The sequence below is a fragment of the Typopeltis vanoorti genome, chromosome 12 (genome assembly GCF_054136105.1).
Source record: "Typopeltis vanoorti isolate ZY-2024b chromosome 12, IOZ_Tvanoo_1.0, whole genome shotgun sequence".
In the NCBI taxonomy this organism is placed as follows: domain Eukaryota; kingdom Metazoa; phylum Arthropoda; class Arachnida; order Uropygi; family Thelyphonidae; genus Typopeltis; species Typopeltis vanoorti.
The window spans coordinates 105,345,765-105,371,260 of record NC_143560.1 but is presented as its reverse complement, the minus strand read 5'-3'; the positions used below and the strand labels follow the sequence as shown (position 1 = coordinate 105,371,260).

General features: G+C 37.5%; 1 protein-coding gene across 1 annotated transcript in view; it reads right to left on the bottom strand.

Moving 5' to 3' along the window:
* Positions 1 to 412: 412 nt before the first annotated feature.
* The window catches only part of LOC150101106 (uncharacterized), a 229,667-nt gene continuing 204,583 nt past the window's right edge, over positions 413 to 25,496 (bottom strand). Inside the window, exon 9 of the mRNA XM_090401962.1 lies at positions 413 to 831. Coding sequence (XP_090258088.1) covers positions 729 to 831 — 103 coding nt within the window. The 3' untranslated portion in view covers positions 413 to 728. The remainder of the gene's footprint in view (positions 832 to 25,496) is intronic.

The following is a 25,496-nucleotide window of genomic DNA, read 5'->3' as shown; positions in this document are numbered from 1 at the left end:
GTTCGAATCCTGCCGTGGGCATGGATGTTTGTGATTGTCTGTGAAAATCTAGTGGTGGTTCTGGGCAGTAGATAGCATTGGTGTAGATGATGATGGTAGTTGTGGTTGGTGGAGACAGAGCATTGTAGAGTAAGTGCCTCCTTCGATGAGTCTTTGGACTCCATGGAGGTGTCATGTAATAATAATAATAATAATAATAATAATAATGATGATGACTAATTTGGAGAGCTAGTGAAAGTTTGATTTGTTGTATCATAAAAACTGTTTGGGTAGCATTTGCTATGCTTCAGAATAAGATCAATAAAACCTGAAAATGAGCAAACAAAAAAAAACCCTCTATTTATACACCATTTTACTCATGTAGTTGCTTACAAAGTATTATGACTTCAATGTTAAATTTAACTGCGGCAGTTTTTAGAGGAAATCTTTCAAATGTTTTATATCCTCATTAGCTTACTGATTTACATATGTTCAGAATTTCGAAAAACATACATGGTTTTAGGAACTGATCACTTAGCTGAAAAACATTACAAACAGCAAATGTACACCATTTTATGTACACCGTCACTTAAAAGCTATGCTGATCCTGAAAGTTTTCTTTCATTATATACATCACTACCTCACTAAGAACTACTTTTCCACCTTGTAATACAAAAAAATACATACAAAGAACGATCTTGATGGTCACAGATAAGTTGAGATATTTGAAAATGGTTGTTGGTTGGTTTTTAGCTATTGTTCTTATAACGCATACTGCGTAAATGATCATTAGACAAAAGATATCCATGGCAAGTTCTAGTTTCTACACATTCTTTCTTGTTAGCAATCCACCTGAGAAAAAAATTCATTTTCAGCATGAAAATATAACTTTTAGAAATGAAATTCAAAATTAGTTTTGATATATAGAAATCGTTCTAATATTAAGGAAACTAATATGGTTAACAATACATGTGGAACATACCAAAACTTATTTTGCTGAACATTAAACATGAATGCAAACACCAATCAATCAGGATATTTTTAATTTACATAACTTTTTATTTGTTGTTCAATGAACACTTTATTGGAATATTCCATCCTGGAAAAGTAAGTTTTAATACTAGAGGGATAGAGCAGGTTCGAGGTTTAGAGGAGGGTGTGTTCCAAATACTGAGTACTCTGGATGTCGGTAAAGCTGTGGGACTGGATGGTATTTTGCCACAGGTTTTGAGAGAATGTGCTAAAGAACTGACAGCTCCATTGACCTGGCTTTTCAATGAAAGTCTGGCTACAGGAAAGGTACCCAAGGAATGGAAGTAAGATAAAATAAAGTGACAAGAGCACTTGATGAGGGAAAGGCATATACTGCCATTTTTTTGGATTTTGCAAAAGTATTTGACAGGATGCCACATGATAAGCTGATATTTAAGTTGCAGCACATGGGTTTAGATGTCGGCTTAGTCATCTGGATTCGGGATTGGCTGTCTCATAGGTATCAGAGAGTTGTGTATGGTGGGCAATATCAAGGAGGCAGAAGTATTTGTCATTGACAATGTCATTGAATTGCAAGGAGATATTCAGTTGTTTGCAGATGATGTGAAGCTGGAAAGGGTTATCAGTATTAGTGCAGATGCGGCAGCCCTGCAAGTGGATTTGAATAAACTAGACAGATGGGCAAATGAATGGGGGATGTCGGTTTAATGCAGCAAAATGTAAAGTCTTGAAGTTTGGGAACCATTGATGGGAGGATGCATACTCGATTGGAGGAGCTATACTGGAGGAAGTAAGGGAGACAAGAGATCTGGGGGTGATAACTGATAGAAAACTGAAATTCAGGGAGCATATTGCAAAGGTGGTGAAGGTAACACAAAGGATTGCTGCAATAATGAGAAGGACGTTGACCTGCAGAAATAAAAGAGTTATCATTCCATTGTATAAGACCCCTGATCAGACCACACTTAGACTACTGTTTTCAAATTTGGTCCCCAGGATTTGCAGGGGATAAATTAATTTTGGAAAGGGTACAGAGGCAGATAACAAAGATGGTTTCAGGACTGTACAATGATAGTTATGAGGATCGGCTGAGGGAATGTGGACTGCAGAGTTTGGTGGATAGAAGGAGAGGTGATATGATTGAGACTTTTAAACTGTTGAGAGTTAGTTACAGGGTTAACACTGGGGACTTCTTTTACTTGGTGGAACAGCAGGAAGGAGCGATGACAAGGGGCCATCCCTGGAAGTTACGAAAGGAAGCTATGAGCAAGAGGGTGAGGAGTGGTTCCATTTCATGGAGGGTAGTTGAACCATGGAATGCATTGCCTGATAGAGTGGTGAGAGCAAGAACGGTCAATAAGTTCAAAGAGTGGTATGATATACTTTGTTTCCTAGGAAGGACCTCCCACGATGAGTATTTTGACTCCATGGAGGCCTTGAATAATAATAACTTTCAATTTTGAACATCACGTGAGCAATTTATTATTAACTGCTTACTGAGATAAAATTATAGTATTTTTATTTAGATTAGGGTGTGTGTTTTATTTTGATGTATATGCTAAATCTACAAGCAAAACAACAAGCTTAAATACATTTTTGATACCATTCCTACAGGTGTGAAAGTCCTGACATGCTTAATCAATCTATCCATCTATATATATATATATAGATGTGTGTGTGTGTGTTTCAAAATCATATTCTGTATTATATTATTGTTATTATTATTATATGGGCACCTCCATGGAGTCTGAGAACTCATCGTGGGAAACCCAATCTATCTACACAATCTATCATAACACTCCTTGAACCCATTAACAGGCAATGCACTCACAACTGACTCTGATAACCATTCCACTCATTCACAACTCTCCAAGCAAAAAATCTAGTCATCATACCTCTACTAACCACATCTTTACTCAACTTTCAGTGATGACCCCCCTTATTCAAAACATTTCCCCCTGCATCTATCCTATAAAACTCTTTAAGCAGCTTAAATGTTTCTATCATATCCCCCTCTTCTCCTCCTATCAACCAACTTGTGCAATCCACTTCAATCTATCCTCATAAGAAACATTCCACAGGCCACTCACCATCTCTGTCACATGCCACTGAATCACCTCAACCACTTCCTCATATCCAAGAAACCCTGGGGACCAGACTTGAGCACAGTAATCCATATGTGGGCATATCAAGGCATTATAAAGAGGAATGACAACTTTCTTAACTCTACTTGTTAATAATTATTATTATTATTTGACACCTCCAGGGAGTCCAAGGACTCATCGAGGGAGGGCACCTGCTCTACAACTGTCTCCGCTACTCAATCTACCAAATGACTGCAACTACACCAACGCCATCTACCGCTGACCACCACCACCACCATTACCATTTCCACAGACACTCACAAACATCCATGCCCATGGCGGGATTCGAACCCACAGCCTTTTGGCTGGAGAGCGGATAGGCTAACCACTCGGCCAGCCAAGGTGGCAAAATTAATGCACTGGGCTCGTCTGGGATGTGTTCTTCAATAGCCAAGTAATCTTATGGGCTACTTTAGCAACCTTACCAGTATATCTTCTGAAATTTAACTCTGTCTTCTATCACCATCCCTAAATCCCTAGTTTCATCTATTTCCTGGAGTACGGTGCCATCAGTGTGATACATGGCTTGTAATCTGTTTATCCCAAAATGCACAACTTTACATTTCTCGACATTAAACTGACACCCATTAACTTTTTTTTCAGAGTCTAGAAGATCCATCTGCAACCCATATTGCATTCAGGTATAGAATAAGAAGTCAAAACTCCAAAAACCTCTGAACCTGGTTAATGGACAAAAAAATAAAAAATAAAAAAATAGAATAATCACAATGAATTTCAAAATGGATTTAGAAAAGAATGCTTTACAATGGATGCAGCTTTTTGTTTAAAACTACTTATAGAAAGAAGATAATTTAATTTAGAAACTAATTTTTTGTTTATAGATTATGAAAAAGCATTTGACAAAGTAAAAAGATATATACTGTTTGATATATTACATACTGCAAAGAATAAATATACCTAATATTTTACTACACACAATATTGAAAATACACAAAGTTAATGAAATAAAAATCAATGAAAAAGCATGTCTGAAAAAAATCTGTAAACCAAGGAGTAAGACAATGATGACCTGTCTTCAACACTTTTTAATCTTGATATTAATGAAATAGTGATACAATGGAACACTTTAATTAACCCAAGTACAGAAATTTCCCAGAATAACAAAATAAATACACTATTACTTGCAGATGATCATGTAATAATATCAGATAAGGAAGACAATTCACAAAGAGATATTTGCTCATAATCAGCAATTTGCTCATATTATATAACAATGTTCGGAATGAAAATATCCATAGATAAAACTAAAACAATGGCATTTTCTGGACAAACACCAGTTAGAAGTAAAATAGCTATAATTAATAAAATAATAGAATAGGATAAGAAAAAGGATCAGAACAAGAACAGGCAAGAAAGTACTGAACTTGATAGTCAAAATATTAACAACAACAACAGTGGTGCACTCAGGATTTAATCTAGGGAGGAGGGCAAGTTTAGTATACGATTTGAGAATACACACTACACATTGCATACCACCTATGACTGAGCATCTGCAGTGATCGCCAGTACATGATACCTGTGATCTCCTTTGGCCCGGCTTGGGCAAACGAAGTAGTGCTCGGTCCGACGGAGCAATACTTCATTTGCCTCACGTTCAACAGTGGCCATGATTCCCGAGAGCTGTAGGGTATTCCCACCTTATGTGACCGCTAATTCATAAGTAGTATAGAAATAGAAGACATGGCACAATATAAATTAAAAAAAAAAAATTAATCAGGAAAAGATTTTTGGAAAATTTTCTAGTGTTTTTTCCTTTTTCTTTAGGGGGGGCCAGGGCCCCTGGCACCTTCCCTGGGTGCACCACTGAAAAACAAGGTAAGTCAGTTAAAATCTAAGAAAAAGGAGGCCATATGGTATGGTGACTCAATTTTAAAATTTGAGCTTGCCGAGGAAGTCACTCATCACTTCTAATTTCCCAGGAGCGAAAATTAAAAATATGACAAATGTAATTGAAAACCAAAAAAGAAAAGTAAAATAGATGGTATTTCTGGTAGGTACAAATAATTTAAGTAGTGACAAATATAGTATGAGAGAAGATATGAAAGGTCTGTTGGAAGGGGCGAGAAAGAAATGTGAGAGAGTAAAAATTGTTGGATAACTACCCAGATATGACAGTACTGAGTTTAGAAGGAGGATGATGATGGCAAACGATTTCATGCATAGGCCATGTAGAAGATATGGATGCAAGTTTTTAGATGTGTGGGTGTGTTTGATGGCAGAAAAGACTTGTATAAGAAGGATGGCCTGCACTTGAATTCATTTGGCATCAAAAGCCTGGAGAAATTACATAGTGGGTAAGCTATGGTATGCAAACATGATAAAGATATGAATGTCTTCGAACACGGTTATGTATATGGCCAAGAGGTGGAAAAATATGCTTTCGGTTTGGACGTTTTAAATATGTTCATTATTGTTTTGTATTTGGTCACTTAACATTAAAACTTGAGTTTTTTCTTAGTTTTATTCATTGATCATTTGTGTATATAATTTATTAATGTATGGTCAACAAATAAAACCAAGAAAAAACTCAAGTTTTAATGTTTTAAGTATGTCTGGGGAAATAAAAGAGGAAATTCTAGAACAAGACCAAATGGATAGCATATCTAATTATAAGAATAGGCCAGGTGGTAATTTATTATGTCTATACACAAATGTCAATATGGCTATTTTACCACCAACTGGTGACAGTGATCATGCTGTACTTTCTTGGGAAATATCTAATTGTATTAATGCTCCGATTAAAACAGGTTACATGCTGAACTACAAAACTGGAAATTGATCAACTTAGGAAAATACTATCTTTGATCCCATGGTATCAGTTACTGAATGGGAAAAATGTCAGCAATGCATGGGAAATTTTAAAAACGTGCTTAAATGAGGCGGTATCTGAATATCCCTAATGCTCGAAAAATAAATAGGTTGAGAGTGAAATGGATGACCAACGTTATTAAGCAAGAAATCCACAAGAAGATAATGTGGAAAGAATATCATGAGAATAAGAGTGAGAAGGTTATGAAATATATAAAGCTCAGTCCAGAAAAGTCACGCGTATTGTGAGCTAAGCTGAAATATAGTGGGAAAAGAAAATTGACCATGCAAGCTAAAGGCAATCCAAAAGAATTTTATTGTTATGCCACAAGTTAAAGAAAGAATGAATGTAGAAGAATAACTTTAATTATTGCAGATGGTACTCGAGTGAGAAGCTAATGAGATTGTTCAGTTAATGAGTGCTCACTTTGCTAAGATAAATCAACCATGTATGTAATATGGTGCACAGTGCTACCACTACATTGAATGAAGGGTTAGAGATTCATGAAAATGAGGTTGAAGACTTGTTGCATAACTTGACTAAAAATTTGTCTATAAGGACAGATGGAATATCAGCCTGTTTGCTAAAGGAATATTCAGCCGAATTGGCTATGCCTTTCACATGTTTGTAAAACTTGAGTCTCAGCTCAGGAAAGACACCACAGGAATGGAAGGAATGTATGATAATTCCTGTACAAAGGTTGTGCAAAAACTGATGTGTCTAACTACTGACCTATCAGTTTCTCTGCTGTGGTAGTGAAGATTTTAGAGAAGTTGGTAAGAACTTGCATACAGAAATGGGTAGACAAACATGTTATACTCTGCAAGGAACAGCATGGGTTTACTAAAGGAAAGTCATGTTTTAGCAATTTGCTCATATTTTATAACAATGTTACAGCCGAGTTGGATAAGGGGAATAGATACACTATGATAATGTTGGATTTTTCAAAGACATTTGATAGGATACCACATGAAAGGCTGTTGCATAAACTGGAGAATATATGATTGGAATATAAACTCTTGATTTGGATCAGGGGATGGTTGACAGAAGATATCAAAAAGTGGTATACAGTGGGTGTGAATCTGCCAGATTTAAGGTGACCAGTGGTGTACCTCATGGTTCGGTCCTTGGGCCATTATTGTTCAATCTATACATTAATGACATCAGGAAGGATCTAACATCAGATGTGCAATTGTTTGCCGATCGGGGATGTTACCGATATTCAGCAATTACAAAATGATTTGAATAGACTGGAAATTTGGACAAACAAAAATGGCTGGCAATTTAATGTTAGAAAGTGTAAAGTTATGCAATTTGGTGTGATTAGAGTTCCAGTGGCATATTGTATTATTGGGGTTATGCTACAAGAAACTGAAGAGGAAAGGGATCTTGGCATATTGGTGGATAGGTATTTAAAGTTCAAAGATCACATAGCAAAAGGTGCAAATACAACTCAGAGGATAATTGCGATGCTGAAGTGAACCTTTACATGTAAGGATAAGAAAGTCATTTTACCTCTTTATAAGGGTTTGATAAGGCCACACCTGGATTATTGTGTGCAGATTTAATCTCCCAGGTTCCAAAGGGATAAAGAAGCTGTGGAAGGGGTGCAAAGAAGAGTTACAAAGATTATATCTGGATTTTGGGATTTAGATTATGAGGACAGATTGTATGTGGATTGCAGACTCCGGTTAACAGGAGAAAAAGGGGGAATATGACAGAGGTCTATAAACTTTTGAATGGGTGTTATAGAATATCAACTGATGAAATGTTTCGTTATATGGAAGGTGGGGAGAGAACATGGTGGCATCCATGGAAGTTAAATTCATTTGCAGTCAAGAAAGGGATAAGAGCTAGGTTTTTCCTCCCAGAGAGCAGTGAGTGAGTTGAATAATTTGTGTGAATGAATTTAAGGGAAGGTATGATTGCTGGTTTGGGTGATTTACAGCCTCCTTTGATGAGTTCTTGACTCCCTGGAGGTCTCAGATAATAATAATACTTTCAGTTATCTGGGATATGAAATATCATATGAAGGAGAAAAAGACATAAAATTAAAAAGTTCAAAATTTTTACAGATTATAGGCCTGATAAATAGAACACTCAATCTAAATACTGTACAAAAAGAAACACGCTTGAAAATATACAATACTTTAGCACTGCTCACATTATTATATAGCAGTGAAATTTGGGCAGTAAACAAACAAGATAAATAAAGAATAAAAACAAGTGAAATGAGATTCATGAGAAGAACTGCAAAATACACATCAGACCAAAAAAGTAATGAAGATATTTTATAAGAACTAAAAATAAAATAAAATTTTAAAAATAATGATTTTCATTATTTTTAAAATTTTCTTCTAATGATTATTGATGATATAGAATATGTAAACCAAATGGCCAATAACCAATATCCTATACAAATAATAAAATATAAACCAATTAGAAAGAGAATATTAAATCTGGATAGACTTCAACAGAGGATTAAATTAAATTGAATTTTCATGTGATGATACAGTGAAATTTGTATCATCACAGTGCCTGTGAATCCATTTTACGGGAGGTAAGGCACCATCTTAATCCCCTTGAATTTTATCCAGGCTCGGAACCGGCATAGTTGATGAATCAGATCTATGGATGGGTCAGCATTCCTGACTGTAATCCGCGTGTGTTCACGATGCCAGTTTGCCTGCTTGCGGGAAGAAAAATCCCAGATAAACTGGTAGAAAAAATCCTGCTGTCCACGCCCAAGACTGGCTAACTTGATTATGGCTGAGGAAGATCCTTAAACTCCTTGTGTCGTCAATGGGAATCGAACCTAGGACACTCCTGAAAAGAGGATATTAGATGGATGAGACCGGACCAGATCAATATGCCTATATCCATAATTACATTATGATGACGATACTAAATTTTAAAAATAACAGGACTGTATAGAATTTTAACTACTAGCTGATGAATTTTTGAAATGTTGAATGTTATTCTTCTTAATTGCACTTGCACTTGGTCAAGTTCCTAAAGAGTGGAAGGAGGGCAAGATTGTGCAACTTCATAAAGGAGGTGATCGAACTCAAGCATCAAACTATAGGCCTATCTCTGTGTCAGGTGTTGTGGTTAAGTTGTTGGAGAAGCTTGTGAGAACTAGGATCCAGAGTTGGGCTGACAACAATGGTATAATCTTTGATGGACAGCATAGATTTGCTAAAGGGAGGTCATGTTTTAGTAATCTACTTACTTATTACAATAAAGTGACTGCTTCCTTGGACAGAGGAGAAGGATACACAGTAATATACTTGGATTTTGCAAAGGCTTTTGATAGAGTACCTCATGATAAGTTGACAGTCAAACTAGAGCAGATGGGGTTGGATATTAGATTAGTGCATTGGATTGGACACTGGCTATCTGATAGGTATCAACAAGTTGTGTATGGGGTGCGATATCCAGGAAAAGGAAAGTCACTAGTGGAGTGCCTCAGGGGTCTGTTTTAGGGCCATTACTGTTTAACTTGTATATTAATGATATTGGTGAAGATTTGGATGGAGATATTCAGTTGTTTGCAGATGATGCGCAGTTGGAACGAACCATAAAGAGTAGTGAAGATGTTGTGGCCTTGCAAGAAGACTTGAATAAATTGAGTGATTGGGCAAGCAAATGGGGATTTGAGTTCAATGTTGCAAAATGTAAGGTTTTAAAATTTGGAAAACAAAAAATGGGATGCAGAATTTATGCTTGGTGAGAATATATTGTTGGAAGTAGAGGAAATAAGAGATCTGGGGGTGATAGTGGATAAGGATATGAAATTTAGGAGACACATAGCCAAAATTGTGAAGACAACACAAAGACTTCTGGGAATGATGCGGAGGACACTGACGTGTAGAAGTAGGGAGATTCTTGTTCCATTGTATAAGGCTTTGATTAGGCCACACAGACTATTGTGTCCAGATTTGGTCACCGGGTTTTCAGAAGGATGAAGAGATGTTGGAAAGGGTCCAAAGGCGACTGACTAAGGTAGTTTCTGACCTCTGGAATGTCGAGTATGAGGAAAGATTCAGAAGATGTAATTTGCAGAGTCTAGTGGAGAGAAGGAAGAGGGAAGATATGATACAGACCTACAAGTTGGTAAGGGGTTGTTATAAGATCAATGGTGGAGAAGTTCTACAGAGAATAGTGGGAGATCAGGGGAGAACCAGAGGTAATCCCTGGAAACTGTATAAAGAGGGCGTGAGTAGGGGAGTGAGAGGCAGGTTTTTTACGTGTAGAGTTGTGAATGATTGGAATGCCTTGCCTGAGAGTGTGGTGTCTGCAAGGAGTTTGAGTGAGTTTAAACACAGTATGATGAGATGTGTGTGTGATAAATGGACCTCCCAGATGAGTCTTTGACTCCATGAGGTCTTGTTTAATAATAATAATAATAATTGTAAGTAATGTAATTGCCCTAACATTATTTTGTCTCCATAAATTCTATACACTGAACAGTAGCTTGATTTAGTTCCACTTTTAATGTATTTTTTTTTTTTAATTTTTTGTTTAATTTTTTTATATACAATATATGGCCCTGGATGGCCGAGTGGTTAGAGTATCTGCTCTCCAGCCAAAAGGCTGCAGGTTTGAATCCTACTGTGGGCATGGATGTTTGTGATTGTCTGTGAAAATACTAGTGGTGGTGGGCAGTAGATGTCATTGATGTAAATGATGGTGGTTGTTAGCTGTATTTAATGGATTGAGTGGTGAAGATGGAGAGCTGTAGAGTAGGTGCCCTCCCTCAATAAATCTTTGGACTTTTCGAGGTGTCACATAACAATAATAATATTTTATTTTAAGGATTTTTTAACCCTTAATCTCTTTCTTTCCTTCACTATAAGATCAGGCTAGGGTAAACAGTTTACAGAACAGTTATTATTATTATTATTAGCCAAGACCCCATGGAGTCAAAGACTCATCTAGGAGGTCCTTTTATCATACACACAACTCATCATACTGTACTTTAAACACATTTAAATTCTCTGCAGACCCCACACTCTCAGGCAAGGTATTCCAATCATTCCATCTTTCCTCATACTCGACATTCCAGAGGTTAGAAAATACCTTACTCAGTCACCTCTGGACTCTTTCTAACATCTCTTCATCCTTCTGAAAACCAGGTGACCAAATCTGGGCACAATAGTCCATGTGTGTGTGTGTGGCCTAATCAAAGCCTTATACAACAGAACAAGAATCTCCCTACTTTTACAAGTCAGTGTCCTCTGCATCATTCCCAGAAGCCTTTGTGTTGTCTTCACATTTTTGGCTATGTGTTCCCTAAATTTCAGATCCTTATCCACAGATCTCTTATTTCCTCCACCTCCGACAATATATCCTCACCAAGCATAAATTTTGCATCCCATTTTTGTTTTCAAAATTTTAAAATCTTACATTTTGCAACACTGAACTCACATCCCCATTCCCAGTCACTCAATTTATTCAAGTCTTCTTCTTTGCATCATCTGCAAACCACTGAATATCCCCATCCAAATCTTCCCCAATATCATTAACATATAGGTTAAACAGAAATGACCCTAAAACAAACCCACTAGTGACCTTCCTTTTCCTGCATATCGCTCCCCCATACACAACTTGTTAATACCTATCAGATAGTTAGTCTCTAATCCAATGCACCAATCTAATATCCAACCCCCATCCGATCTAGTTTGACTATCAATTTATCATGCGGTAATCTATCAAAAGCCTTTGCAAAATCTAAGTATATTACTGTGTATCCTTTTCCTCTGTCCATGGAAACAGCCACCTTATTGTAATAAGTAAGTTGATTACTAAAACATGACCTTCCTTTAGCAAATCCATGCTGTCCATCAAAGATAATACCATTGTTCTCAACCCAATTCTGGATCCTGGGTCTCACAAGCTTCTCCAACAACTTAACTACAACACCTGACACACATATAGGCCTATAATTTGAAGCTTGAGTTCTAGCACCTCCTTTATGAAGTGGCACAATCTTGCCCTCCTTAGGAACTTGACCCAGTGCAAGACTCATATTAAAAAAATATGTCAAGGCCGGTGTCCAACTCCCTGGCACATTCCTTCAGATTACGTGGTGATATATTATCACGTCCACAGCCTTATTTACATCTAGTTTGGTTAACCCACCATATGCCTCTTGTTCACTTACAGTCAGTCTCTCTTCCCCATCATCAACTGCTCTCAATCTCTCCATGAAGTCACATTCACAAGATTGAAAGACCTTTATGAACTGCTCATTAAGGATCTTCACCACACATTCTGCAACAGCTGTCTTTATACCATTTTCTCAAATCAATGTCATCCTTCCATAATCATTTTTTCTTTTGCTGGCTACATATTGAAATAACTGCTTAGGATTTTTTTTGGCTTCATTAGCTAACTGCTGTTCATACCTCTCTTTAGCTACCCTCACCAACCAAGTCACCTGCTTTGTCTGGTCTTTGTAGTCCTCATGGAATTGGTTATTTCCACTTCTCTTATGCTGCCTCCATAATGCCCTTTTTCTCTGTATCACATGCTTAATCTCTTTATTCATCCATTTCGCACCTACCTTAGTTAACCTTCTCACCCTTGGAATACATTTAGACATTGTATCTACTAGACAGTTTTTGAAAATCCCCCAAGCTTCATTGATCTCTTTTCCAGCTATCTCCTCATTTCATGCTACACCTGCTATGGCTTGTTGAAGTGTATTGTAACGCCACTTAATGTCGAACCATCAAATGTTATTTTCTCTTAGCATTAAGTAATTACACCAACACATGTGTTTTGCCTCCATAATTTGTACATAAGAAATACCATGTAACCATGAGAGAAAAGACTGATGATACCTCACCATAAACTCAACAAGTACTGGCACCCTGCTCAGGCAATCCATTCTATCCATTCACCACCTTCCAAAAAATATAGTCTTACTACACACAATTTCCACAGTTGACCTATTGCTCTCTTTCTAATTTCCCATGTGCTCTTGAACTTTGTTGTAATAAGCACATAAATAATGAGATCATGGTTGTAATGAGCAAAAGGCCATAATGATTTTAATTTACACATATTCCCATACAACTGCTCAATTTATAATGAGTGTACAACATTGATGTACTGTACAAATTTTGGTAACTATGCAAACATGCTTAATTGTTCTTGTAGTTCTTGAAATACAACAAAAATGAAAGGAGTGACTTAGCTTTTATAAACAGCTGCATTGAATTATGGGCCAGTTAATAACCTAATCTTGCCCTTGGGAACCATCCTCCATTCTACCAACCTCTCCAGTGTCTAGCCTCCAGACTTCCTCCCTCACTTTACTCAAACACTGCCATGACTATAAAATCAGTTTAAAATAAACCCTTAAACTGGAAATTTGTCTACTAAAAGAAAGTGTCTCTTGGTTTGTGAAAAAGTTGAAATTATTTGTGAGTTAAGAACGTGGTGTGAAAAATTTTGTCCTCTTCAACAGTATCAACACTGTGGAAGAATAAAAACGTTTATATATCAGCAATGGAAAACAACATAACCAAAAAAAAAAAAAATTTGAATATGCGAGCTTGCAAATGTTGATGAAGTTCAATAGTTCACTACAAAAGAAGCGAGTGCTGGATTCTCAATAAATGGTCTGATCTTGAAGGCTCAAATGGAAAAATTTGCTGAAAAATTTAGATGTGACAATTTTGTGTGTGACAACAGTTGGCTGGATAACTGATATCATGTTTATTATTAATTAGTATTATTTTAATTATGGAGAAATAAACTGTTTAGTATTAAATGCATAGTTTTAAAATTATAAACAAATAAATTGTGTTTAATATTAAGTGTATTTGTAGTTCATAGAATCATATTCATACAAATAATATCTAGGTATTTAATTATATTTTTTTTCTCTTTCATACGTCTTTTGTTTGTTTGTTTTTAATATATTTTTTTACTGAGTTATTGAGAATTTAAAAAAAAAATATGAGGTAGATTTACCTCATCACTGATAATAGTAATAGATAGTTCCTTTGGTTACAGCCCTAGTTTCTATAACACACACACATACCTTCAACTCTATCCTCATAGTAATCCTCATAAACATGCCACAATCTTGGTCACTCAGCTCTGAATCTGCATTCACTTCTTTTACCAAGGAATCTAAGCAACTAGATCTGCATACAATAGTGCAAGGAATAATAACCTGCCTATAACTGCTTGTCAGTGTGTTCCTCAACAAATAATCTGATGTGCTATTTTGCAATATGCCCTGTAAATTTCACCTCCATGTCCAGAATCACTTCCCAACTCCTGGCCTCAGTTTCTCACAGTTCATTCCATCAATGTTGTACAATGCTTGATCTCTTCATCTCAAAGTGCATGACCTACTTGGCAATGTTAAACCAGTAGAATGGGCAAAGTTGGGAAACATCGATGGGACACTGCATACTCTATGGGAGGAGTTATATTGGAGGAAGTATGGGAGACAAGAGATCTGGGGTTGATGATTGATAGAAACCTGAATAGGGGACATATTGCAAAAGGTGGTGAAGGTAACACAGAGGATTGCTGCAATAATGAGGACACTGACCTGCAGAGATAAAAGGGTTATCATTCCATTGTATAAGACCCTGATCAGACCGCACTTGGACTATTGTTCTCAGATTTGGTCCCCAGGATTTGTAAGGGATAAATTAACTGTGGAAAGAGTACAAAGGTGGATAACAAAGATGGTTTTTTCAGGACTGTACAATGATAATTATGAGGACTGGCTGAAGGAATGTGGACTGCAGAGTTTGGTGGATAGAAGAAGGAGAGGTGATAAGACTTTTAAGTTGATTGAGACTTTTAAACTGTTGAGAGGTGGTTACAGAGTTGACACTGGGGAGTTCTTTCACTTGGTTGAACAGCAGGAAGGAGTGATGATAAGAGGCCATCCCTGGAAGTTACGAAAGGAAACTGTTTGCAAGAGGGTGAGGAGTGGTTTCTTTGCATGGAGGGTGGTTGAACCATGGAATGCATTGCCTGATGGAGTGGTGAGAGCGAAAACGGTCAATGAGTTTAAAGAGTGGTATGATAGACTTTGTGTTTCTCAGGGGGAACCTCCCCTCGATGAGTCTTGATAGACTTTGTGTTTCTTAGGAAGGACCTCCCACGATGAGTCATTTGACTCCATGGATTCCTGAATAATAATAATCTATTTAAGTCATCATGCAGGATCTCTATACCATCTTCACTATCACTCTACTTGGTTTTGAATCATTATCAAATAACTGACGATTTCCTCTGAAATCATTTTTATATCATTGATGTATGAATTAAACAGAAGAAGACTAAAACTGAGTCTTGCAGAACATCACTACTCACCCCACCTTCTCCTGGATTCAATTCTTCCATTCATTGATGCTTGCTCATCAGCCATTCTCTTTTCCACATTACCAACTTCATATCCATCACCAATTGTTTCAATTTCTATGGCAAAGTTGTAGCAACATCCTGTCAAATGTATTTGCAAAGTCCAGCAATATCCATTTCCTTTAATCCATTTCAAGCATATATCCATTTCCTTTATCCAACTCAAATGTCACTATTATTAAAAGTGTAAGCAAATTACTAAAGCAAGAGCTATCTTTCACAAAACCACACTCCCTCCTATAGAGTATCATATTCCTGTATACCCATTCCTGAATTCTGCCTTTTACAGATTTAAAGTATACTTGCTAAGAAATTATATTCTTATTGAATTCTTTATTCAAGTGTAAGCAAACAAAATTTGCAGGTGAAGTATCTTTGCAACTAAGCTACTTATATACAGAGGCTGATAACTTCACATCAATGGTTGTAATATCCCAAAATGCAAAGCACACTTCCTTTTGGACATGCACGTTGCTATGCATTATGAGAGGGTCACTACCAAATGTAGTTTCAACTTTAAGGTCTTATCAGTGGGAGCCACCAAATTTGAGGGATTTGAATCAACTGGCATTGTAAGCAGATGAGGAAGATAACAATGAATGTATTATACATAAGGGCTGGTTTGTGTTTCTGGGCAGCTTGTCTCTGTTCTGAGGGATGAAAAACCCCACTTTCTAGGAGAATAATCTCTGCCACTTTTGTGAGATATTAGCTAATTGTTTTCAGATGAAAACCCATGTAAAGGTTCCATCTGTCCAATAGAATTCAAACCCATGCAGAGATGGATGGAAGGAAGCAAACATTAGAGGGATTGTGCAGAGGTGGTGGTGGTGAACAGGTGGAATTCAAAGGACATATTGGTGAAAATAATAGATTATAGCTATGATTAAGAGAATTTTAAAAATAGGGACAAAAAAAATGACCGTTTCTTAGCACTGAGTATCAAAATTGGTATAATTTAATTTAGTACGGTATAAATTAGTATAATTAGTATATAGCAGGAGTGGCCAACTACGCATCCTTTTGGAACCAAAATAATTCCGGTAAGACTTATAAGAGCTACAACCTTTGACCAATGCAATGGTACAGGAGTAAGTGTGTGTGCGTGTGTGTGTGTGTGTGTGTGTGTGCGCGCACATGGTGAGGTGGGGATGCAGAAGCTATGCCTGCCTGCCACAACATGTTAGTTATGCTTCTGGTGCTCATCTATCGGTATCGTTCAACATATTCTTGAGCGAGTCCATTGAGAGTGCTTGTTATCGTTGAACTCTTTTTGTGCTTAGAAATATTGCATAAAAAACGTAAATATGAAGAAGAACACCCAAGTTTTAGGCCAGAGCGGGAAGAGGAGTTTCTTTTTGTGAAATGACAGAGTAAACCAATGTGTGCCATATGCCAAATACCACTTGCGCAATTCAAAGTCAGCAATCTCAAGCATCATTATGACATGCAGCAGAGTAATTTTACTAAAGAATTTCCTCTTGGTTCTGATCTGAGGGGAACTAAACTTTCAACTTTGAAAAAACAACTCCATAGTCATAGTAAATTGATGTCCATGTTTATTAAAGAGGCTGATGTTAATACCGAGGCTGGTTTTATTTTAGCATTTAATATTGCACAGGCAAAATGTCTGTACACAGAAGAATTTGTCAAGAAGAATATTGCACAAATAATTTCAGTTTTAGACCTGGATAATAAAAAATTATTCAAAGTGATTGCACAGATGCCAGTCTCCGGGCATCTGTTCAATCAGTTTGAATAATTGTATGCCAGTCTCCACTCATACAACTGAAAGGAGAATTTCTGTTATCAGTGCAGACATTGTAAATAACTTACACCATAACATGGAAAACTGTGCTGCAATGAATCTGGCTTTGCACGAATCTACAAATATTCAGGACAAACCACAACTAGCTACATTTGTCCGCTTTGTATCTCACAACCTAGATGTCAAGGAAGAGCTATTGCACTTGATACCATTGAAAGATACAACATATGGCTCTGGCATCAAAGAATTCCCTATGTTGCACTTACAAAAGCTTCAGTATTGCAAGAAAAAATCATCAGCATTGCAACCAATGGTGCTCCAGCTGTGAGTGGTAAAATTAAAGGACTCCTTGAAAATGATGAATCATATCCAGCTTTCCCACCTGTATTATTCACAGGGAACATCTAGTTGCCAAGTGTTTTAAATTTGAACACATAATGGAAGTAGTTCTAAGAATTGTAAATTTTATTCCTTCAAGTGCACCACACCGACAATTCAAAAGCTTTCTCAATGAGATGAATTGTGACAAGATTCCTAATGATGTATCAGTGTTTTGCTTATGAGGGTGGTATGAAAAGTTCTCGGCCTTGAACATAGATGGCAACACTATCGGCAAGATTTTTTTTTCTTAGTTGGTACATCTGTCATAAGCATCCATGTGAAATTGCAAGTCATTCTATCAAGTAGTTTATTTTATACGGCTGTCTGAAGTAAAAGTGTTGTCTGTATCCCTTGAAATGGATAATATTGAGTATCGTACAGTTATAAAATTCTTTGTAAAAGAAGGTTAACGCCAAAGGAAATTCATTCAAAGTTCATAGAAGTTTATGGAAACTCTTCTCCTTCGATTTCAACAATTAAGAAATGGGCTGCCAAGTTTAAATGTGGCCTTGAAGATGATCCACACGAAGGACGTCGAAAAAGCGTAATAACACCAGAAATCATTGATCAAGTGCACGATATGGTATTGGATGACCGGCAAGTCAAAGTGTGTGAAATTGCTGAGACTATAGGCATTTCAAAAGAATGTGTGGATATATTTTGCATGAAGATTTGCAAATGAAAAAGCTTTGCGCAAGATGGGTGCTGCGCTTGCTCACAGCAGATCAAAAATGCACTTGCATGAAAATCTCTGAACAGTGCTTGGAGAGTTTTAACAAAAATAAAACTGATTTTGTGCATTGATTTATTACTATGGATGAGACTTGGATTCACCATTACACACCAGAATCTAAACAGCAGTCAAAACAGTGAACAGAAGCCGATTGTTCAGCACCAAAGAAGACAAAGTCGGTTCCATCAGCAGCAAAGATCATGGCATTTGGTGTTTTGGGATGCTAAAGGCATTTTGTTTATTAATTATCTTGAAAAGGGTAAAACAATAACCAGGGAATATTATTAAGATCTTTTAACCAGACTAGACGAAAAAATTCGTGAGAAAAGACCCAGTTTGCAGAAGAAAAAAAATCATCTTTCATCAGGACAATGCACCTGCCCACAAAGGTGTTTTGGCAATGGGAAAATTTGGGAAGATTTTGCTCCCTCTGACTTCTATCTTTTCCCAAAACTAAAACTCTTCCTCGCTGGTCAGTGTTTTTCTTCAAATCAAGAGGTGATTGCAGCTGTAGAGGGGTAATTTGCATATCTCCACTTCACTGAAAACCACTACAGGGACGGGATAACGGTGCTGGAGCATCGCTGGAAATAAATGTATTAGTCTTAAGGGAGATTATGTTGAAAAATAAAAATATTTTTGAAATTATAAATTCGTTTTTTCATTGTTAGGCTGAGAACTTTTCAGATCACCCTCATAGTAAGGTGGCTCTCAGTTAGCAATGTATTAAACAATTGTTGGTTTTTTGTTGTTAGACCAAATCAAACAGATGATATATATCCTCTTCTGAATATCATCTGATATTCAGAAGAGGGTAATTTGCTTAATAGATGACCCATCCCTCAGAGACTTCCTTCAGTCACTTTATCATAGGTGCTCTGTTTGAGTGCTGTGCTTGTTCTTATAGGTACTTTCATGTGCATTGCTCCTCTGAATTTGCTGCTACCACTCCACTTTCTTCTAACCACAGAAGAACTAGATCAGCCCCTGGCCAACAACATACACTGTTCAGCTTTGAACACACCGAAATAACTTCACATCAGTTTCCTTCATTCCATCCACTTCAATTCTTTGAAACAATCCCCCCCATACTGTTTTCCTACTGAGTACAACCTCCCGCATTTTAAGAAACATATCAACAGGCTACATTTTACTCCTTAATCACTTGCCCACACATGCCACTGTAGTGTTATAGGTCTTGTGGCCTTTCATGTGTGGGGTCATCATAAAAATCAGACTGCACCTAAACTAACATGCACAGACAGGTTAGCCTGAATTTATGTATACCGGAAACTTATAATTTGTGGATAAAAAGCATTGTTTTGGAATGTTATGAGTAAAAATTGAAGGAATGTGATCTGTAAATCAAGGAAGACTGGAAAAGAAGAGACAATCTGACTTAGACATTGCTAACTGAAAAGAGCTTGAAGACATTATTTCCATGCCTCTGTGGAATTGCTAGATTCATTACAGGAGCGCTTTCTATTTCACACATACAAACACTATCATACTTCACCTCAAATTCTTTCATTGACATCACACTGACCACCCACTCTGGAAATGCATTTTACTCTCCATATATAGAGGCTACTTTTTATTCACTTGCTCATAGCATCTTTACAACTTCAAAGTATAATCTTTTGCTCGCTCTCTCATAACTCACTTGTAAATCTCAGTCAACTCTTCTTTTGACCTCTTATTTGCCATACTCTGCAAATCACATTCTCTCAATTCATTTCATAGATTCCTTACTTCTGATATGATCTTAGTTAGCCTTCAATTCTCTCCAGCATTTATTGTCCAGATATTCATGAGACCCAGAATGGTGCACAATAGTTTAAATTCAGCCTGACTATTGCCTTATAGAACAGCAGTAACAACAATAGTACACTCGCATGAAAATTTGTCAACATCCATGAAGTGTGTCTCTTTTTCAAGCTTAATCCAACATTATTCCCTGGAAGTTACGAAAGGAAACTGTGAGCAAGAGGGTAAGGAGTAGTTTTTTTGTGTGGAGGGTGGATAAGCCGTGGAATGCATTGCTTGATGGAGTGGTGGGAGCGAGAATGGTCAGTGAGTTTAAAGAGTGGTATGATAGACTTTGTGTTTCTCAGGGGGTGACCTCCCCTCAATGAGTCTTTTGACTCCTTGGAGGCCTGAATAATAATAATAATATTCCCAGGTTGCCAAAAAACTATTTAACATTTTGAATGGTATGTTGGCAGAACATGGGAAGAGAAAGGGGTACAGTTTGCAAATGTGTGGACAAGTTTGAGGGATTAATGGCACTGTATAAGAGCGATGGACTGCATTTGAATGGTTTTGGAGTGAGTCATTTGGAAAGGCTGCAAGGAAGTGTAATGAGTGATTCAAACAAAGCATCAATGGAAATCAGAGATGATGTAAATGAGCAGGAGAATGGATCAGGTGAGACTGATGGAGTTGTGAGAATGTAGAGGAAAGTGTGAGAACAGGAATGCAAGTTGGACAGGAAAATGGAGTAAATCATGGGGTTTGAGTCGGGAGGGGGGGGGGGAGAGAAAAAGCGAGCAGACAGAAGCAAGTATGGAGAAGAGACAATGTAGAGCAGCATGAGTAGGACTGGTTATAAACCAAGAAATGAATCATTATGCTTATTTCTAAATGTCAGGAGTATCAGAAATAAGGGAGATGAAATTGTTCCATTGATTGAGTTTATTTGTACTAAAATAGTTGGAACAAGTGTAACATTGTTAGATGAGAATGACATTTTGAGAAGAATAGAAATGGAGGGACATGATGTTTTTCGTAAAGAAAGAAAGGCAAAAAGGGGAAGAGTGCTGCTGATGATAGCAGTGGAATTGACTGCACAAGGTTGAGATACATGGGAAAAAAAGTGGCAGTGGTTTTGGAGCAGTATGGTATGAAGTGTGGAGGTTGATGGAATGAGATATTTGGTTAGGTGTTGCTACAGGCCAGGGAATGTGGAAAAGAAGACAAAGAAATATATAGGCAATGTATCTTAGTAAGCAAACAAAGAGTAATCATTATGGATGATTTCAACTTTTTTTTTAATTTTATATTAACATAATAGATTAAAGATCAAGAGACCTATAAGCATATCAATGCAATGAGAACTGAGATAGAATTTTATTTATGTTTTTTTTTTTTTTTTGAAGAGCTGTAAGTTGTCATTGTTAGGGAATACTTCACGAGGAAGGCTGTTCCAGAGGACAGAGGTGGACGGAATATAAGAGGAAGAGGAGAAGCAGTTTCAGTGTGTTTGCAGCTACACAGTAAAGGAATAATAGCTGGAAATTCACAGGAGCAGTGACCATGGGAGAACCTGTAGAATAGACACAATGCTGAAACACTGAATCTGTGTGACAGATGTTGAAGTGAATCTGTAAGAGAGGAAATATCAGTGAGCTTAATTGCTTGCCTCTAGACAGCATCAAGGATTTTACGAGAAGTGTTAGGGTGCAATACCCCAAACATGTGAGTAGTATTCTAAGCATGGGAGGATTTGGGATTTGTATACAGTTAGGAGTTATTTGAGTGTAAAATAGCCTTCTGAACAAAAGAGAAAGCCTAGTTTCTTGGATGCTGAAGCAGCTATTGATCTGATGTTTATACCAGGAGATACTGGAAGTAAACATTAGTCCAGGCAGAGAGATCTGATCTTGTCTGGTGATTTGTGTGTTACTGAGAGTAAGCATAGGTGAGCTGAGATCTTTTGTGAGAGAAAAGGGAAGGCTATGTTTTGGTGGCACTGAACATGACAAGGTTGTCCTCGTCCCCATTAAAGGATAGTATGAAGATCAATGTTTAAGGCACTAGTTTGTAGATGATCTTGTAGCCTGGGATGTCAGAGTACTGCATGGTTTGCCAAATGAGTAGGATGAGTGGAGAATACTATTGTCAGGAAAGCTGTGGATAGAATTAGTAGTGATTGCGAGTAGGTATTTATAAACAAGAGAGTAGGTGTTTGGGCAAAGCCTTCAGGCACTCCAGCACTGATGGTGAAGCTCGAAGAGAGGAAGCCATCTATCATGACTTGCAGAGAATGACCAGAGAGAAAGCCGACTACTCAATTACAGAGTGTGGTAGGGAGACCAAAGGATGGTAATTTATTAAGCAGGCGAGAATGCCACACACACACACACACAGTCAAAGACTTGGAAATGTCAAGGACAACAGCACAAATTTCTCTGAACCTTTCCATGGAACATGTTCAGTGGTGGGTGATGTAAGCTACAAGGTCAGCTATGGATCTTTGAATAGCAGAATCCATACTGGTAATTGCTGATTAACTGGTGTTCCTCTAAGTATTGGAGGAGTTGGCTATTGATGACTTTCTCCATTATTTTCAAGAGGACTGATGTGATGACAATTAGTCAGTAGTTTGATGGTTGACTTCCATCACCCTTTTTAGGAATAGGATGGATATGAAATTGCTTCCATGCATTGAGATAAGTAGCAGATATGTATAATATTGTAGAGACGATGCAGGATAGGTGTTAATTCTAGAGCACAATGTTTAAGATCAGTTGGAGAGATGCCATCAAGACCAGAAGACTATCTAGTATCCAAGTTTTTAGTAGCTTCCCGATTTCTTTTTGTCCAAAAACTAAAAGGGAGCATACGATGCTTGGATTCCAGTATGGCAAGAGGTGATTTCCCCTTGTTATCAATGTAGAAGTTTGAGGAAAAGGGTGATGCCAGGAGATCAACTTTATCTTTGGTGTGAAGTAACAGTGGTGCCATCATAATGAGATAGAGATGGAAGTGCAGGAGAGCTGAAGTTGCATCCAATGGCCTTAGCAAGGGACCAGAAGGCACAGCTTCCATTTGAACAGGAGGCAAATTTTTTCTGGCCGACCTTTATGAAATCAGATTTGGATCTGCTGATGTATGTTGCATGCTTTAGTGTAGGCAGAGTATGAAGCTGGAGTTCTTGAAGTGAGCCACTTGTATAGGTTAAATTTCTTTCTTTGACTTCTTGGTACACTTTCTGTTAAACCAGAGCATAGAAAATGGATGAAGATTAGGCCTTGAATTGGGGATGAAGGTCTTCATGTCAGTGAGAATAATTTCTATAACTTGTTTATGGCAAGTGGTAGGGTCATATGAGCAGAAACAATAGTCAGACCAAGAAAAGGAGGAGTAGAAATTCTGGAAGTCATCCCAGATGTCTCCTTTGCAGTGCCAGAGGATGCAAGGTTGGGAGTTGATGAGGGGGGTGGGGGTATTCTATGACAGAGGAGACTTGTACAAGATTGTGGTCAGAGTTTCCGAGAAGAGAGGTGACCTCTACATTGTATCTGAAAAGAGATCCAGAGTATTTGGAGAGTGAAGTGGGTTATTAAGAATTCAAGTAGTTAGATGTATGATTTGTGTTAGGTCATTACTTACGACAACGACTTCTGTTTCTCATCCAGCTTGGTCAGTGGTGTTGGAATAGGGGAGCCATTTGGAATTGTGGACACTGAGGTCACCCAGGAAGATGTCTTCCTGGAAGATTATAGAGTTTCATGGAAAGAAATGAGATCAGAATCATGAAAAGAAAAGAGATCAGAATCATTAATAGTGTTTGTTGACTGGTAAATGTAACTAAATGCTACTAAATGGAGCAAGGAAATCTTGAGCCAGAGAATGTCAAAAGCAGGAGATTCTAAATTAGCCATTCTCTGGAAGAATATATCAATTTTCACAAAAGGCACAGGTGCCACTATTATGGCAAAAAAGGATTGTGAAGTGTGTAGTTTGGGCAGTGGATATGTACAGTAGAAGATGTAGTTGGAAATCTGTGTTTCTGTCAGGAATAGTATGTCTGGTCTGGAAGACTGCAAGTGATGGTGAATGTTTGTGTTTATGTCATGGTTGTTAGTAAAGTGGATGTGAACGTGAGTTTTTAGTGAATATATTCTGGCTTGGTTTGTGTGTTGTCTGTTTGTGAAGACTTTTTTTTTTTTTTTTTTGATAGGATTGGTTTATGAGGAAGAGTCATTTTTGTTGCAGTGTTAATGTTATGGTTTGTAGGAGCCTTCATAAGTTTAATTGTGATTAGCTGGAAAAATATAGTGGAGACATGGAATGAGAGAGAGAAAGAGAGAGAGATTCTCAGACATAACTTCCATACAGAAAGAAACCAGTTTCTGTACCATGGCATGGCCTCGACAGTACCCCCCCCACACACACACATTCCACTACTCGGACTCTCTCTACAGGCACAAGATGGGAGTATGTGGCAGCAAGATTATGCACAAACTGACTGGAAGACCTCCTGACTCGTTACTGACAGGTTCAGACCCATAAACTAATTGGTAGTTGGCCTGCAGCAGCACCACCATTTTAACTGTTGTACCCTCAAAATGGAGGAGGTTATGGGTCTCAAAGGAATGAAAGGTGGGAAAAATTGATCCACTTCACAAAGGGGGGGGGGGATAAAATTGGAGCTACAAATTATAGGCCAATCTGTGTATCTAGGGTTGTTAAGATTTTGCAGAAGTTGGTGAAGGATTCAGAAATGAGCTGATAATAACAGTATTCTTTATGATAGTCAGCATGGGTTTGTTATTGGGAGGTCATATTTTAGCAATCTGCTTATGTATTCTAACAAAGTGACATATTCACTTGATAAAGAAGATGCATATATGGTGGTGTACTTGGATTTTTCAAAGGCCTATAAAAAGCTACCATATGACAAACTAGTAGCTAAATTGAAGTAGATGGGATTAGATAACAGACTAGTGAATTGGATAGCTTTTTGATTCTCAGAAAGCTATCAGCAGGTTATATATGGAGGGGTGGTATCCAAAAAGAGGAAGATCACTACTGAAGTAACACAGAGACCATTTGGGACCATTATTGTTTAACTTGTATGTTAATGACACTGGGACCATCTTAACTGAAGATGTGCAGCTGTTTGATGTGCAGGAGAAGTAGAGCAGATGTTGTGGCCTTGTAGGAGGATCTGAATAGATTATGAGTAGGCAAATGAGTGGAGCCATCAATTTAATGTTGCAAAGTGCAAGATCTTGAAATTTGGTATGCAAATTTGGGAGGCAGAGTATACAATTAATGGAACATATTTGGAGGTAGAAAAGATAAGAGATCTGGAGATGGTGGATAGACTTGAAATTTAAGGGTTTCATTGCTAAAATGTAAGAACAGCACAGTGGATTATGGCAATAATGAGGAGCACAGTTACATGTAGAAGCAAAGAGGTTATGGTTCCCTTGTATAAGAACTGATCAGGAGCTATAGACTACTGTGTGCTGATTT